Source organism: Cavia porcellus, unplaced genomic scaffold, assembly GCF_034190915.1.
Source record: "Cavia porcellus strain 051 isolate PalLab524CR breed Dunkin Hartley unplaced genomic scaffold, mCavPor4.1 scaffold_6, whole genome shotgun sequence".
In the NCBI taxonomy this organism is placed as follows: Eukaryota; Metazoa; Chordata; class Mammalia; order Rodentia; family Caviidae; genus Cavia; species Cavia porcellus.
Window position 1 is genome coordinate 21479693 of NW_026947489.1, and position 17466 is coordinate 21497158.

At 55.4% G+C, this 17466-nt stretch overlaps 1 protein-coding gene across 1 annotated transcript; it reads right to left on the bottom strand.

The window, feature by feature from the left end:
- Positions 1–1319: 1319 nt before the first annotated feature.
- Rhcg (Rh family C glycoprotein) lies at positions 1320–16647 on the bottom strand. Its single transcript, XM_013158504.2, has 11 exons — positions 16407–16647; positions 9885–10077; positions 9180–9330; positions 7815–7962; positions 6970–7136; positions 6107–6244; positions 5844–5980; positions 5460–5560; positions 5263–5336; positions 2288–2410; positions 1320–1711 (listed from the first exon to the last, which is right to left on the bottom strand). Exons 1-10 carry the CDS (start codon positions 16591–16593, stop codon positions 2300–2302), a joined length of 1407 nt encoding a protein of 468 aa, XP_013013958.1. The 5' UTR covers positions 16594–16647; the 3' UTR covers positions 1320–1711; positions 2288–2299.
- Between the last annotated feature and the right edge of the window lie 819 nt (positions 16648–17466).

The window sequence follows — 17466 nt, forward strand, 5'->3', positions numbered from 1 at the left end:
GGTTCAACAACAGGGATCAAGTGAGGCCCGCAACCCGAAGCCAGGGCTCAGGGCCCAGCCATCGCCAGTCCTGTGTCAGGGACAGGAGTAGACTGGCACACAGTCAGAGTCACAGAGGGCTCCGGCTCTGGGACCACCGCCCATCCTCCCAGTCCTGGCGGGGGGAGAGACTTGTCCAGGGCATGGGTTCCCAGTGGGGGGTCCAGGAAGAGATCCCACCACCAGCTGTGATGTCTCTTGCCTGCCATGCCTGGCACTGGCAGGACAAGGCCTCTTCCCAGGATCCTAATTCTTGGTCCCCTCCAAGGCACCCCCACTACCCTCGGAAGGCCGCCCCCAGTCCCCTCCGAGCCTGGCCCAGGAGGTGCCATGGGCAGCGCCCACATCAGCTGGCATCAAAGCGCCGCGCCCTCCTCAGCATGGCGGCACCCCTGCCTCGCGGCACACACCTCCCCCTTTGTCACAATGTTTTCACTCCCGTGAAGCAAACTGTCCAATTAGAGTTGGGGCCTCTGGCTTCCATCTTCCCGACGTTTAATTATCATGCTCCCCTTGGCAGCTGCTGACAAGTCCCAGAAAACAGGGTGGGAAGGGGTTTTGTCTTCCCCAGCATGGAAACCGAGGGGTGGCACAGAGCAAGCGGGGACATGAATAGGTTGCATTTCAGCCTCTCCTCCTGCCCCCCTCACGGCTCTGGGGAGTGTGTGTGTGTGTGTGTGTGTGTGTGTGTGTGTGTGTGTGGACTGCCGGGGGTGGGGAGGGAGAAGAGAACGCTCCCCTCCTGCTCCCTCATCCCTGCTCCCCAGGAGCCTTCCCTCCAGACAACCAACCGGATTCTGCTGTTTCTTCTCCAGCCACACATGTCAGAGTTCAGGGTGGACACTGTTGCGCCCGTCCCCCTCTAGATGTGAGCCCCTTGAGGACAGGAACTGAGTGTCCTCTGCCCAGGGTGTTGGCAGGCCTGGAACTCCAGACTCCCCAAAGCAGCCCTGCCCTGCAGCCCCAGGGGGCTGACTTGACCTTGGGGAAGCTGTGAAAGGGGACTTCTCTCCCTCTAGCCCACCAGGCAGGAGCATCCAGGGCAGGCCTACTGGACGGGGTGGCGAGTGGCAGCTGGCTCCAGGGAATAGCTGCTGTGCTCATGGAGGGGCCTTGAGAGAGGACTTCAGCCCGGAGTCAGGCCCTGCCAGGCCCCTTCAGTGGGGGGCGGATCCCAAGTGTGGTAGCCCCCTCGGGTGAAGGCCAGGGGTGGGGCAGGAGGCCAGGTCTCTTGGGTCCATTTCTCCCTCAAACTGGCCCTATGGAAGCATCCACAAGCATTCTATAAAGAACACAAGTGTTTATTTATGGAGGCACAGAAGTCTGGGGGACCCTGGAGCTTAGGAGGGGCTGGTTAGGGTAGGCAGGGGGCAGCAGTGCCCAGCAGGTGGTGGCTGGCAGCTGAATTGCCTCCTAGAAGGATCAGGACAAGTTTCTCCAGCCTGCTTGGCACAGATGTGGCCACCAAGACCCTAGGTGGGGGCAGACTTCCCATGGTGCACCCCCACTTTGTCGTGGCTCCCCCTCCTCCATCCTCAGGTCCTCAGGCCATCCCTTGGGGTGAAGGCAGTATGGGGTGGATGGAGGCACCTGGGGCTGGGCCAGCAAGCCGGTGCTGCTGGTTTGCTCCGGAGTCCCCGGATCCTTCCAAAGCCCCCACCGTCTGTGGAGCCTGCAGGGAAAAAGCCAAGAACGGGGCTCACTTCCAGGTCCTGTATGGCCTCGTAAGGGCGTCCTTCTCTGGTGAACAGGGCAGACACTGGAAGCAGTGGATTACAGCTTTCTCACTCCAGCTTTGGGGTTTTTATTTGTTTTTTGCTTTTGTTTCTAAGGCAGGGTCTGGCTATGTTGCCTAGGCTGGTCTCAAACTCCTGGGCTCAAGTGACTGTCTCAGCCTCCCCAGTGATAAAACTACAAGCATATGCCACAGTACCTGGCTGTAAGCTTTTCTTGTTCCTAGAACCCAGATAGCCTCTCTCACCATGTCACCATGTCACTTAGCTGTTGGCCCCAAGCCAACTGTCTCCAAGTCCTGTCCAAAGAGCAAAGACTGCCACAAAGTCACACACACCCAGGGTTCATTTGGCACAATCTCCCCGGCCAGCCCACCTCTTCTATCTCACACGGGGAGTGGACATGAACACCTTCATTTCTTTCTGCCCCTTTGCATCTGATTCTGAGGGCGGAGGTTCCACTGGGAGAATCAGCTATTGTTCCAAGGGAGAAGCCAGACCCAAGCTGACCTCACCTGCTCGGGAGCTTAGGCTACCAAGACCTGTGAGAAGGCAGGTGTTCCTGAAGGTATCAACAGGGCCGGGGGCTTGAGGGTGGAGTCCTCAGGGTCGTGGGAAGCTCTGTTCTCTTCAGGCACCTGTGGAAGTGGGGACAATTCTGAGGGCTCAGTCCTGAGTTGTATTCCAGACCTTCAGTATCCCTGGCGGAGCCAGAACATCTGGCCAAGCTGGTAGCTGCAAATAATGGGCAGCGAGCGCCACCTTGTGGCCGGCATGCAGATCACAGTCACAAGCAGTGCTACTTTGTCTCCTGCCTCTATTTCTCTGTGGGCGGTGTCCCGGATGCTGGGCACCCCAAGGACCACCTAGCGTCCTTGCCCAACAAGGACGGTGGCAAGAGAATCCAGTGAAGCAAAGAGCTGTGACTGCACACATCTTATGAGCAAGCCTGGAGGACTGCGCTGAATCCATTTTTGAAAGAGGAGGAGTAGGGCAGGAGAGGCAGCTGCCAGGAGCTTGGCAGCCACAGGTCCTAAAGCAGGAGGAGGTGGGGCCCGAGGCGGGGTGCAGAGGCACCAGGAAGGGAAGGGCACTAGCATGCCCTTCTCACAAAACACCTCTCGGCCCGAGCTCCTGTCTCACCCCATCCTCCGGGAAGCCACCTCCGGCTTTCAGGGACTGTCTGGTGGCTTTACTTCTGTTGATGTGGAATTTCTTTACTCCTGGTGGCAGAGTGCTGCGGAAGGTATGCAGCTGATAGTGTGAATTTGGAATAAATGACTGAGATCAAAACAGAACCAGGAGGAAGCTTCTGCCTACCGACACTGCGAACCTCGGATTGATTTCATGAACATCAAGCCCATGTGGTTACTAATTGCGGTGTCTCAACAGCGCACTGTCTGACTTTAAAGGCACGATGAAAACTCTGCTGAGAACAAAAGCAAGTTTACTAAGAATGTAATAACGTAGAACAGTTCTTATACTGGAGAGGTAAAGGAAGAGCGGGATCCTAAATTGGGCAGATAATGCCACCTCGACTGTGGAAGAAAACTCTGTGCAGAGACCAAAAAAACAACAGGAAGTAAACCAAAGAAAGACGAAAAGTGGTGGGTTTTTTTGTACTTGAGATTGAACCCTGGACCTCGCATCTCGTACTCTGAGCCCCAGGGCCTAGTGATGGCATTTCTGGACATTTTCCCTCTATATCCAGATTTTCTTTAATAAGTTTTTTGAGATTTAGCTTGCAGCATAAGCACCTGCTTGACAAAGGTGAGGTCAGGAGTTCAATCCCCACAACACAAACACACCCACACACACACAGAAATCCCCACAAACTTAGGGGACATAGCTCTGTAGGAGGGTGCCTGTCTAGCATTCATGAGGCTCAGGGTTCTTTTTTTTTTTTTTTTTTTTTTTTTGTCTTTTTCGTTTTTATCGGTACCAGGGATCGAACTCACGACTGCCTGCTTACAAGGCAGGTGCTTATGCCGCTGAGCTAAATCCCCAGCCTAGGCTCAGGGTTCTATTGAAGCACTGCAAAGACAAAACAACACAAAACAAAAATAGCAGAGCAGCAACAAAAAAAGAAAACAAAAACCCAAAAAATAAACTTGATGTTAATTTAAGACTTAACATATCCATGAAGTTATATGAATTAGAAAAACTACATTTCAGTTGGATAAGGATTGTTGTGAATTGTAGTCTGAAGGACCCTGAAAACTTCTGATATGCTTTTATAAATACAGAGGCAGTGCCGAGTGTGATGGGGCACGTATATACCCCTAGCAGGTGGGAGGCTGAGGTAGGAAACTGCCCGTGAGTTCGAGACCAGCCGGGGCCACACAATGGCTTCAAGACTGGCCTGGATTACACAATGAGACCCTGTCTCAAAAAACTAAAACGCAAAATAAAAACAGGCAAATACAGTGCTGTTTCTCCTGCAGGGAGCCACAGACAAGGGCAAGTCCTTGACCTCATCCTGAGGGGCCAGGGAGGGGCAGGGAGTTCCCTCATGTCCTGCCCCACCCTCCAGTCCCGCCCAGGCAGGCACCAGCAGGGGTGATTCTTGGACAGAGATGCCTGCCGGGGCCCACAAACAGCTCTAAGTTTGGCATGCTTTTAAAGAAATATCCACCCCCCAAAAAAAAAGAAAAGAAAAAAGCAGAGTGTGGTGGCATATACCTGTAATCCCAGCACTCGGGAGGCTGAGGCAGGAGGATCACTGTGAGTTTGAGGCCAGCCTGGGCTACAAAGTAAGTTCAAGGCCAGCCTGAACTGCATATTGAAACCTTGTCTCAAAAAGACAAAAGAAATTTTCAAAAAGGAAAGAAAAGAAACTGAGTCCACGGCAGTCCACCATTTTTAACTTCTAGCTACTGCAAGCAGTGGAACACTAAGGATTCAGTTTCTTCCCCAAATCACAATGGAGTGCATTCACGCACAGAGGCCCAGGTCCTGCCGAGTTACGTACATCTCCGGGGCTGGTGCCTGGGAGGCCACATTTCTGCAGGGTTTCCAGGGGTCCATAGGGAGACCGAGGTTGAGCATTAAATGTACACAACTCAGACATCAGCATCACCTAGCGAGTTTTTTAAAACTTTCCAGCGTCTGAGTCCCAACCCAGACCAAGTCTCACCATAGGCTGTTTCTGGGATCCTTGACACTGTGCACAAAGAGTGGCACTGCCGGGTATGATTACCCCCATAACCCCAGCACTCTTGGAGGCTGAGGCAGGAGGATCACTAAGTTCAAGCCCAGCCTGGCGAACTTGGTGATTTAGGAAAACCCAGCCTGGAAAGAAAAATTTTCAAAAAAGAAGAAAAAGAAAATAAAAAAGAAGCACACACAACCCCCTCCAATCCTGAGACAGGTAGGAAAGAGGAGAAAGGAATCTTCAACATGCAGGAGACACTGCCCCCCGCCCCAGGAACAGGATGCCGAGAGGGCTTGGGTAGGGATGCGGCTGCCCTTGGGGGTCTGCAGAACTCACCTCCCAGTACACCTCGTCCTCAAAGCAGTTCTCATCAGCTGGTTGTCCCCAGAACAGTAGTCTTAAGATGAGCCCTGAAGAGAATTGGAAGCCCCGGGAGGTCAGGAGATGCTTTCTCTGCACCCTTTCTCCTGCCCTTCCCCTCAGCTGGGACCCACCAGGCTCTTTCTGGACACCTCAGGGTGTCCCTCACTTACCCACCATGATGCCGCCCACCAGGGCCATGGCCAAGCTCAGAAGGAGGCCGTAAATCTGGAACTTGCCCTGAATTCTTGATTCCCGGACTTTCTTTGAGAACCTGGGATGGAGATGGGACAGGGCCCCAGAGAAAGGACAAATCACCCCTATTTGCCACCTCACAAATGTTCACGGGCACATCAGCCTGGGGAACCTCAGGCCTCAGGCTTCCCTGCTATGGAATGGGGGTATTGGACAGATGGGTGGTGTCTATGCTTTGCAAAGGGAATGAGACTGGGAGAGAGAGGCAGGGGAGAGGGTGTGGGACCCCAGCCAGGCCGGCAAAAAGGAGAAATGGAAGAGGAAGGAGGCACCCCACCTTCCCACACATCCAGTGCATTTACCCTGCGGGTCCATACATATCAGGGTCTGCGAAGACCACTGTCACAGCACCTGCGATGCCGCCCAGGACGCCAGGGATGCCGTGCAGGTTGTGAATACCACATGTGTCCTGGATACGCAGCCGGGACTCCAGGAATGGCTGGGGTGGAGAGAATGGTCAGGCAGGGCCGAGGCAGGGAGCCAGGACCTCCCATCCCCAGTGTCTCCCGGGGCACCACATCCTCCAGGCCCTCTTCAGCCCCAGCCCACGGCCTGGGCCCCTCACCGTGAGGAACACGAAGCCCAGGGTGGAGATGAAGCCGCAGAAGAAGCCCACAATGAGGGCACCGTAGGGCGTGAGCATCATTTCGGCGGTGGTGCCCACGCCCACCCCTCCAGCCAGCGTGGCATTCTGGATGTGCACCTGGGTGTGGGCAGAGTGGGCACACTTGGTCCTCCTCCCAAAACACCAGCCTCTGTCCACTCTTGGTGCAAGGGTGGCCCAGCCGTGCCTGGGACCCAGGGGTGGCTCAGAGTCTGTGTAATGAGCCGGGGGGGTGGTGTCAGTGTTACCTGCCTGTCCCCTTCCTGGGTGCTGTGGATAACCTGTGTGCCCTCACCAGCACATCCGACACACACAGGTCCACACCACGCACTAGCAGGGCCAGGGCTCCTGCCCCACCTTCTGCTCTGCATGTGGCTATGACTGCACAGCCTACTCCCTCTGGTGCCCAAGTGCCATCTCTGTGTACAGTGGCAGAAACAGCTGCCCCAAGAGTGTGATGTCAGGTCACTGTGCAATATGATGTCCCCAGTGTCACCAGTGGAGACAGCAAAGCACATATACGAATGGGTGATCAGCCCAAGGGCTGGTATCTGGAGGGTCAGTAGCATGGCAGAGGGGACATGGCCCCAGCAGCCCTGTGGGGCAGTGGGGAAGGGAAGGAGGAGGAGAAGGGGGAATTGGGGGAGGGCAGAACAGCCAGTTATGTGTTCTGCACAAGTTACTGCTCCCTGGGCCTCAGTTTCCTCACCTGCAAGATGGCACACTACCCAGATGCTGCTGCGCCACCCCCAGGCTCTGGCAGACTGTGGCAATCAGGGCCCACTCAGCATAGGTAGCACAGGGGCCCCCCTGACCCCACTCACCATGTCCAGCTTGCCCTTCTTGTTCAGTGCACTGGACAGTGCCACTGAGGTCAGCACACTGGCCGCCAAGGAGCAGTAGGTATTAATGGCAGCTCGGTGCTGGGCATCTCCATGAGAGGAAATAGCTGAATTGAAGCTGGGCCAGTACATCCACAGGAAGAGGGTTCCTGGGTCAGACATACAGGCCAGCGGACAGAGAGGAAGCATTAGGGTCCTCCTGAAAGTGCCCTGTGCCTTCCCAGCTCTAGGAAGTCTGCCTGACCCATGACAGACTAAACATCCATGCAGTTCCCCTACAGAACCACACTGAGAAGCCCTGCCCCACTGCAGGGAGTGAGGAGGGCACAGTCTCCTCCCATGCTGTGCTGAGAGGCATCAGCAGTGGGGATGTGGGCGGCTGTCTCTGCATGAATGGACCCGGGAAGTGGGAATGCATGCTGGCCCCAGCCAAGGCGCAGGCCAGTGTCTGGTTACCGCACGTGTGCCACGGGGAATGCTAGGGAAAGTACAGGAGGAGACTGCTTTCCTTCATCCCCAAGGGAAGGAGGCAGACATCTGGGATTCTAGAAGTATTTACAGACAGTCTGCCTCTGCCTTGCCCAACAAGGGGCTGGCAGCTGCCCACTAACTGTGTAGCAATCAAACATGGTGATCATGGCGTCCCTCACCCATCACAGCAGTCTCCATACACCAGGGTGGCCCATCATGGTGACTCTTACCTATCATCATGGTCCTCATCCATCATGGCAGCCCTCCCCATCATGACCTATCCATCATGGTGGCTCCACCCATCATGGCAGTCCCCACCCACTATGGCAGCCTTCAGCCGTCATGGCGGCCCTCACCAATCATGGCGAAGAGGTCCGAGTGGTACACAGAACTCTGCTTCTGCTTGCTGTGCTCTAGGTTGCGACGGTAAAGGATCCAGGTTACTGTGAGCCCAAAGTAGGCACCAAATGTGTGGATGGTCATGGAGCCCCCTGCATCCTTCACCTGCAGGGCAAGGAGCCGGTCAGAATCTGACGCTTTCTCCTCCTCCGCCCTCTGGCGCACAGCACACAAACTCTTTATGCTGCAGGGTGGAGCTCAGCCAATGGGGTGAGGCAAGATGGGGGTCCCTGAAGCACTAGGCTGTGAGCTGTTGGCCAAAGGAGGCCTGGGCACCTCACCCAGCAATTGGGATGTTCCCAGATGGAGAAGCCCAGCTTGGAGAGGAACAGCTCAGTCACAGGCTGGCAGTTACAAGCCAGGGAAGTCCCATCTTATGTCTCACACCTACTTTCTTAATTCCTGAGACCGCTCTCCTTCGTTTCACACAACAACCCCAAGGCCCCCCTGACCAGACTGCCCCTGTCCACCCAAGACTGCCCCTGTCCACCCAAGACTGCCCCTGTCCACCCAAGACTGCCCCTGTCCACCCAAGACTGCCCCTGTCCACCCAGCTCCATCTCACTCCTACTCTCCAGGCTCCCGGTAACCTCCTGTGCCTCTCTCCACCCCCACCTGCCCCTAGGTCTTATCCTAAGTTCGATTAAAAGCTGTTGCTGGGTTTTAATTGGGGGGATGGTGGTGGAGACTGGTCTAATGGGTGAGGGGGTGGACTCAGGGGACAAATCACAGAGAAGAGACATGGTGGCTGGGACTCATCTGTGGCTAAAAAGGTGACAAAATGAGAGACTGAATTTAGGGTGATCAAACTCCCCTTGTTAGGTGGCACCGTGTCAGGCAGAGCCCCAGTATAGGAGAGGAGGTCCCTCGATGGCACCTTACCCGCTCTGTCCTCTAAGTCTCTCTTATCTAGGCCACAGAATTGGCCAGCCCCAGAGGGCTGCATTTCTGCCAGTCCTTGTCAGTGGCATCTCTGAAGTTGTGCACTGCACAGCTCCCCTGGGATCCTTCCTTACAGGTTTGCCCCCTGGTACACTGGGTCCTTTGCTTGGCAGAGCAATCTTGGGGCCTCGTGTGCAGGCAAGGGTACCTGCGAGAGTGTCGTCCTCCTTCCGTGGCACATGAGGGAAGGAGAAACGAAGAGAAAACCCAGTGTTCTGGGACTGGCTGCTGTGCACAGGCAGGGGCCAGGTGCCATGGCAGCTGCCTAGATGTAACGTCTGCTATGGGAGAGATGCAGGGGCTGAGGCTCAGGCGGAAAAGGGACTTGCCAGGCCGATGTGTGTCCCTCCCTCTACCTCCTGCATCCCAGCCCCACTCACCTCTAGTATGTCGAGAAGAATGTACTCATTCACCGTGAACAGGGTCACTTGGAACAGGGTCATGACGAGCAGCTGGATGGGGCTGACTTTGCCCAGCACTGCCCCAAAGGCCACGCAGACAGAGGCCACACAGAAGTCAGCATTGATGAGACTGCGAGGGAGAGACAAGCTGGGAAGGAGGCTGGGACAGCGATAGCGAGTGACACACCAACTCCCGGCTCGGCTCGAGTTCGGCCATCTGTGGCTTTGGGCTGTGGCTTAACCACTTGGAGCCTGAATTTCGCATTCTGGAATAATGGACCCATGGCAATAAGGGACACATGGGTGAAGTCCTGGGCACATGAAGCACCTCGCCTGGATGCCATGAGAACTGCCGTCCTCAAAAGTGTTAATGAGAAAGCTATGTGTGTGTATGTTTGCGTGCTCCTGTGCTAGTGTCTGTCACAGGCATCCGGAATATCGAGAAAGTAGCCTCTCTATGGCACACACCCTGGCCCCGCCCACTCACCTGCCAGTCCAGTGCCCTCCCACCAATCGGGCCTGGCCCCGCCCACTCACCTGCCAGCCCAGTGCCCTCCCACCAATAGGGTCTGTCCCCACCCACCTGCCACGCCCAGTGTCGCGCCCCTAGCCTGCCCCTCCGCGCCTGTCCCCGCCCATTTCCTCCCGCCTGGACTCCGCCCGTCGGGCCATCCCTGAGCCCACCTCTCGATGCCCAAGAGGATGTAGCGGCCCTTTGGATCCAGGTGGTGGAACCATCCCTGCATGAGCAGCGCCCACTGGATGCCGAAGGCCGCCAGCAGGAAGTTGAAGCCCACGCCCCCGAAACCATAGCGCTGCAGGAAGGTCATGAGGAAGCCAAAGCCCATGAAGACCATGACATGCACGTCCTGGAAGCCTGTGGGGAGAGTAAGGCGAGGTTTTAGCGACTGGCTATGCCCTGTGTCACTGCCTTCTGTCACCTGCTCGCTCATGCTCGAGCCCCAAGCCCATCTTCCTCTTCCCTCATCCTGTGTCCGGGCTGGGCACTTAGGCCTGATGACTAGTGACTCCCCTGCTGTGGAATCGCCCTACCCTTCTAGTCTAAGGAGGACTGAACTAGGGGACCCCCGTTTGGACCTGGGCTAGGCCCCCAGCCTAGATCCTTGGGTTACAACTTGGACCAGCAGATACCTAAGAGTCCCCTTGGGAGATGACATCTTTTGCCTCCTACCCTGCAACCCGATGTCTCTGGTGACCTAGGGTGGGGTGGGCAGGTGGCCATCTGAATTTAGGAGCTGGGGTGCAGACCATCAAGGCAGACACCCTAGCTGTCTCCACCATTTCTCTCACCTTTTTGGTGGGAAATCAGTGCTCATCTGGCCAGCTGGTCACTCCCAGCCTGCCACCACCACTGCTAGCACCTACCCTTCCTCATCAGCAAGAATGGAATTTGGACTCAGCTTCTTCATCCTCCTAGGAAAGACTCTGGGGACTTTCCCAGACTCTCTGGTTTCGGCCCCACCTGGTTTGCTGAGCTCATAGCTGATTCAGGGATTCAACATAGGTGTATGTGCAAGGCACCCCACACAGTGCCTACTCATAATGGGATCAAAACAGTCAAGTAGCATTATTTATTGCCACTCAGGCAGGCCCAGCTCTGTCTGAGTTTGGATCCAACTCGTGTACCAACTCAGGACGTGGCCTTGGCCAGCTACTTGCCCTTGGAGCTGCAGTTTCTCAACAATAAAACTAAAGAGTTGGCTTAGAATGGCCTCGAGTGTCCTCCCAGCGCTCGCACTGCATGGCTCTAGACACTGAGGAAATGAGAGACGTCAAAGAGCTTTGAGAAACAAAGTCACAGAAGTGTAAAACTCTAAAAGCCCTTGCAGGTGTCATGGCTGCCGGTCACACTGAAGGGTTCCTGGCTGTCCCATGTGGGACCAATTGAGCACCAAAACAATTAGGCGCTACATTGTATTCAAACCATTTAAAATAGGATTTCATGAGTCCACACTGATAGTGAGTAGGTGAGGAACAGCAGGAGGACTCTAGCAAACAGCAGAGTACTGAACTTCGAGCCGTGGAGGTGGCACACAGCTGTAATCCAGGAGGCCAGGGCAGGAGGTGACTGCAAGTTCAAGGATAGCCTGGGCTCGTGCCCCTGCAGCTGGGCCAGGGTGCAGGGGCAGCAATGGTCCTGCTGCGGCTGCGTTGATGGTGCCCGTCCCCATCTGCCCTCATCTGTCTCCCCTCCAGGCCATGACTACAGGAGATCTCTTGGCTGGCAGCTACTTGGATGAAGCACTGGCACACTGAAGGGTAGGAGGGCAAGCTGAGGCCAGAGAGCGGGCGTCCTCCAGGATGGTGCCCTGAGCTTCCCTTGGAGTTCATTCGAGCAGGTTTCTCCGCGTGCGCATCTGAGTTCACGGATAATCGTGTTTCATGGTTTATCACGTCTCCAACTGTTGTGAGCGTCTCCAACTGTTGTGAGCGAGTGTATGTGAAGCACCATAAAAGGTATTACGGTTATTCTGGGAAGAAGTGAGGGTGACAGACGGGAAGAGGGCTGTGAAGCAGGGGGAGGTGACACATTCAGATGACAACTTTGGAAGCCGGGAGAGGAGCCGAATGGCAGGGTGGCAGGGCTGATGACAGACACAGGGCAGTGGGAGAGGAGGTGGTGGGGTGGGAGGGGAGTGCTGAGTCCCCACCTGGCCCAGGGGAGCCGGAGATGACCCTGGCTGGGGAAGGGGAGCGTGGGTGCTGGAGACTGGGCGAGCCTGCAGTAGGGCTGTGTGTTGGCAGCTTGGGAGGCGGAAGCCAGCAGCCAGGCAAGGTGCTGGCAGGGGGAACCTCTGGGAAAGCGAGCCTCAAGGGAGTCAGGGAACTTTCAAGGAGAGAGCTGCCATGGGTGGGGGCGGAGCTGAAGGTCGCAGGGGGAACCTGCAGGGTGGGGGCTGCCTTCCCTCGTCTCTGTGGCTGGAAGGGGCTCAGGAGGGCCTCACTTTCTTAGCCATCCTCCTCTCCCTGCTCCCCGGGGTGCCCTCTGCTCCTCTGACCCTTTCCAGAGGTGTCTTTTTCTTTCTCTACCTGGTGTACACACCAGCTTCCCGCTCCTCAGCCGCTTCTCTTTCTCTTTTTCCCCCAACCTGGTCCTTATTTAGTGCTAGCACATAGCAGCTTGTTAATTTTTCCTCTCATAGAGTTTGGTGCTACCTAATTCCAGCACTCCAGGAGACCGAGGCAGGAGGATTGAAAGTTCAAGCCTAGCCTGGGCCACTTAGTAAAGACCCTGTCTCAGAATTTAAAAGGGTGGGGGTGGGGATGTAACTCAGGGTGAAGGCTGTGGGTTCAGTCTTCAGTACCAGAAAAACATTTTTTGCAAAATGATTTAAGCAGCAGTGATGTGAATGTTAGCCAAGGACACCGCCTCTCAGTCCAATTTCTTTACTGGTAAGTGGGGTAAACAGTGCCCGACAACACAAGACCCGGAGGTTTTGTGGCACACGTTTAATGAGAACATCGTATCACAGCCCGGGCACAGGCCTGGCTCTTTATCAGTTGCTTCGATCATAGGAGCTATTACTTCTCTTTTGCTCTTTCAAGACTGATCAGGTGTAGGGTGCATGCCTGTAATCTCACCACTCAGGAGGCTGAGGCAGGAGGATTTTGAGTTCAAGGCCAGCCTGCGCTATATAGCAAGACCTTGCCTCAAAAACAAAACAAAAGCCAATCGGATGGCAAGACCGACCAGGTGCAGTGCACTGGGTGGGCTGGTGACTTGCTGCGGGTGATGGGTTACTCAAGCAATCCTACCACTGCTTCCTCGGTCCAGTCCCTGACTTGGGGTGTTGAGGGGAGGGCAGGCACTAGCACTGGCTTCCAGCACCGAGAGCTGCCGCCAGGGGGCACCCACATACCATACCCTCTGCTCCCAGCCATCCCTGTGTAAGGTGCCCTTCTCCCGCCCTGCCTTAGTCCCCCAGGAGCATGGCTGAGTCTCCCAGGTGGGAGTACGTTTCCCACATGGGTAAGCCACTGCAGTGCCCTCTCCTCGGCTGCCCATCCCCTGGGGCTAGCCCAGTCTCATCTGTTTGCTGTGAGACTCCCTGGTCGATCTCTCTGTCCCCCAGAGATCCATGGCCCTCCTGTCCCACAGCAGCCCTGCAAAAACCTCCAAAGGGGCAGGAGACGGTGACAGGTAGCAAAAAGCCACAGAAGATTCTGGAAAGCAGCTGCTGGCTGTGGGTAAGAGGCTTGGCTTAGTCCTTGTCTGGGCCACTGGTGAGACGGGCATGCTGGGTCCCCCCTAATCTCTGCTTCCTCCCCAGCATGGAAAAAGTAAATGTCTGACCAAGTGAGCAAATGACACTTTGCAAAGGCGTCTAAATGCCCATATAGTATTCCAGGAGACGTCCCAAGACACACATCTAGAGGGTGCTGAGCCTACGGTTAAGCCTTTCTATCCACAGAGCACACCTGAGCCAGTTCTCACTGTGTGCTTACTTTGGGCCACGGATCAGTGCACAAACCATACCGCACATCATTCTTCTGGTCCACTAAGACCAGTGTGGTGGGGTCACCATCCACTCCATGGAGGGGTGGAGTCCAAAGTCAGCCACCAGGTCTCTTGTCTCTCTGCTCTGGGAAACCTGTGCTTTATCAGCTGGAACTGAGTGTGAGGCAGGGAACCCAGAGCCCTAGGTGACCCTGGCTTCCTGGCCTCCTGAAATAGACCTTCCCTTAGGTGTCTGAGATAGGTCACCTCTGCCCGGCATCTCTCCTGAAACATGTCCCACAGAAAACCAGGCTCAAGCTCAGACGGCTGCCCTCAGGCCACGCTGCCCTGGACCACGCTGCAGCTTCCTCCTCCAGGCCACTGACAGCAAGGTCCTCAGCCTGCTGCCTGCTACCTGGGAGCTGTCCTCAGCCAGAACTAGACTACCCAGGGACCTGCAGATGGCCAGCAGGCTCTTGTGTGACACCCTGGAGCCCCGCCCAGGCAGGGTACCCAGCTGGGTCCCGGGGAACTAGCTGCTCAGGAACCCAGGCTTGGGGACCCAGCCAGGGTAGAAGCCTCAGGCCCTCTGTCACCTAAACACAGCCATAGAGCTGAAAAAATTGAGGCTGGGGAAGGCAATGGCTGAGACTAGAGACAGGAGAGTGACCCCGGCTCCTGGCCTCTTTGCTGAGTGGCCTTTGCCGGACTCATCTCTCTCACCTTAGTTTTCTCAGCAGTAAAACGGAGGTCCTAATGATGCCTCCCGTGTGGAGGGAGCACTTTCCTGTTGGAGGGGCTCCTGTCTCATCCGAGGAATCATGAGACCAGAGTTTCCTCCCCACACCTCTCTCCTCGGTCACTTCCTGTTTTGGTGGCCCTACTCATAGGGTGGGTGGCAGGGGGGCTCAGCACTTCTTTGACCGGTAGGGTTCTCCCCCACTTTTTTTTTCTTTTTCTTTTTTGAGACAGAGTCTCACTACGCAGCTCAGGCTGGCTTTGAGCTCACTTTGAAGCCCGGCCTATCTCAAATTCACAATGATCCTCCTGCCTTAGCCTCCTGAGTCCTGGGATTACAGACATGTGCTACCACACCTAGCTCTCCACTTTTTTTTTTTTTATCCCCTGCAGTATTGGGGTGGTGCCCAGGGCCTTCACTTATTTATTTATTTTTTACTTTGAGATAGGGTTTTTCTAAATTGCTAAATTACCCAGGCTGGTCTTGATCCTCCTGCCTCAGCCTCCTACAGAACTGCAATTACAGGCATGTACTCTGGTACCCCAGCTTCTCCCATATCACAATCTACTCTAGGGCACGCTGAGTATTCACTCTCCCCACCTTCCAGCACCCCCTTTGTTGCGCCCCTTCACTGCTCTGTGTCTCTGCTCCTCACTGTCCACTGTTTCCTATGAGACTGTCACAGATCTAGTTTTTCCAGAGCACCTGATGCCCCTTAATGCTCTGGGGTGTTGGGTGCACCTCTCTGTTCCCAACAAGTCTGGGACTTCATGGGGATTCATAATCCATGATGCTCAATTGTTTGTCTAGTGTGACCATAGCCCTAGTTTGCTAGGACAATCATGGGGTCTGCCTGGGGAGGGCCACATCACTCCTGGGAAATTCAGAGCTGTGGAGATAGGGAGCCACAGACAAGAGTCTGAACCCCAAGGCCACAGTTGTCCAGACATCTGAAAATGCTTGCCTGGGTGGGCTCGATCACCAGCAGGGGGCACCCTTCTGCCACCTCCCTTTTCTGAGTCTTCATGCAGGCTGCCCATGTGAATACCAGCATTTTGTTTTGGAATCTAAGTAAAATGTCATTCCTGGAGTTAGAGGATGCCGGGCTGCTGAGTGTACAGCCCTCTAGGGCCACTGGTTGGTACAGGTAGCCATTGGAAATGAGTTTCCAGGTCCCTTCCAAAACTAATAGTCAATGCCAACAGTCCAGAGAACTATCATTGGCTGCTGGTAGATGGGGGGAAATTAGAGAACACAGGGTGTGGAAAAGGGTCCCTGCTGGGAGCCCCAAAGTCAGGCGACCCAAGGGACCTGGAGCCTGCTCTGAAGCTCCGAGCAGCCTGGGTCCTGCTATGACCATGGCTGCTCCATCAGAAGTGACAATCACATGCCCAGCGCTGTGTGCGAGCTTACACCCTGTCTCACACCAGTCACGTCTCACCCTGTTATGGTCCCTGTTTGGCTCACCAGGAAACTGAGGGTCAGCAAGGTTGACATATGCCCAGGGCCACCCATCCAGGTAGCTGGGTAGAAAGGTGTCTGAATCCGAGGCTGATTGTGTTCTTAACCATGGTGCCAAGGACATGGAAAATTCAGGGACAGTCCTTGTCTCTCTCCAAACTCAAAGAGCAAGGGCGCTTGTGGCCTCCTGGCCCAGCACCAGAGCTGGTCCCACACAGCTGTCCCCACATCAAGACTGGCAGGCCGCAGGGTCATCGTGTGGCTTGTGCCATGGGACCTCCCTTCTTATCCAGAGTGTACAGGCAGAGCCGGACGCGGGCACCAAGTCACCACTGGTTGTTGATGCAGGTGAACTGGGCAGTTTGAGGACACCCGGTAGGGCTCTCTGGCAGGGTCATGGGAAGGCTCGGAGCATGGTTCAGAAGCCCGCTCTCTCCTTGTGGCTCCCAGGGAAGAGGCTGTGTAGAGGTTGGCCAGCACAGCCACCCCTATGCCACCGCCAGCCAGATGGGCAGCACCGCAGTGGCCCAGGTGAGCGCAGACTTACTCGGGTAGCGGTAGTAGAACTCGTTCTCCAGGTCGGTGGTGATGTTTCTGTGCGCCTTCTCCCGCCACCAGCTGACATCCGCGTCGGTGTCATAGCGCATGAATACTCCGAAGAGGACCACCATGGCCACCTGCAGCAGCAGGCAGGTGAGCGGCAGTCGCCAGCGAAGGTTGGTGTTCCAGGCCATGCTGCGGGTGAACCGGCGGCTCGGGCGGCGGCCGGGCTTATAGGAGCCGGGGCGGGGCGGTGCTGGGGGCCGCGAGACAGGTGACCCGGCGCCGCCGCCCGCGCGCACAACCAGCCACTGGGCGCGCCGAACCTGGAGGCGCAGCCTCCGCAGGCCTGGGCCAGCACGCAAGCCGCCACGCTGCAGGAGAGGCGGCAGGCAGCGAGCCCAACTCCGGAGGGTCTCGGGGACTCCTGCCCCTTTCCCCTGGCGTCCAGGGAGCAGAGAAAGAAAGGGGCTAGGGGTGCATCTGAGCGCATCTGTGGGCTCCCACGGAGATCTGAAAGCAAGAAACCCCCAGCTGTGAATCATGATCATCGGTGCTTTCTTTTCCAGAGTATCCAATTCATATAAGACACAGGGACGTAAGTAGGGAGTTCAGTTCACAGTGACAACCCATGTCTGTTTTTCAGTTAGGACGAAAGCACCCTGGTTAGGTAAGATGCCAGTAACAGGGCCAAGTGGGTTTTGATACTGAAACTCTCTAGGCCACCCTTGCAACTTTTCTGTACGTCTAAAACTTACAAAATAAAAGGGATGTTAAGGAGGAAAATTCTATAAAGGATTGTGAGGATAATTTCAGAGTTTATCATTAACTATCATTGGAAATTATTTTTAGGTTAATATGTGAATTAACCATTTAAGCTAAAACTGTGCCTACTCCATATTTTGTCAAAATAAATTTGATTTTCTAACTTTTCTTATATTGTGGAGATTTTGGAAAATACAGAAATGCACAAAGAAGAAAATAGTCACCTCCCAAAAGGAACATGTGTATTTTGGGGTCTGTCTTGCCTTTCTGGCATGGTAGGGGGGAGGGAGAACTAGGGGCAG

What these genes read in the sequence shown, in the direction of transcription:
- Rhcg (XM_013158504.2), bottom strand. Translation starts at nt 16,593, where the DNA reads ATGGCCTGGAACACCAACCTTCGCTGGCGACTGCCGCTCACCTGCCTG. An exon ending in GGACCTCTTCGCCATGATTG is followed by an intron (nt 7,137 to 7,814) that starts GTGAGGGCCGCC and finishes TGTCTGACCCAG; the next exon opens with GAACCCTCTTCCTGTGGATG. An exon ending in AGGACGAGGTGTACTGGGAG is followed by an intron (nt 2,411 to 5,262) that starts GTGAGTTCTGCA and finishes CCACTTCCACAG; the next exon opens with GTGCCTGAAGAGAACAGAGC.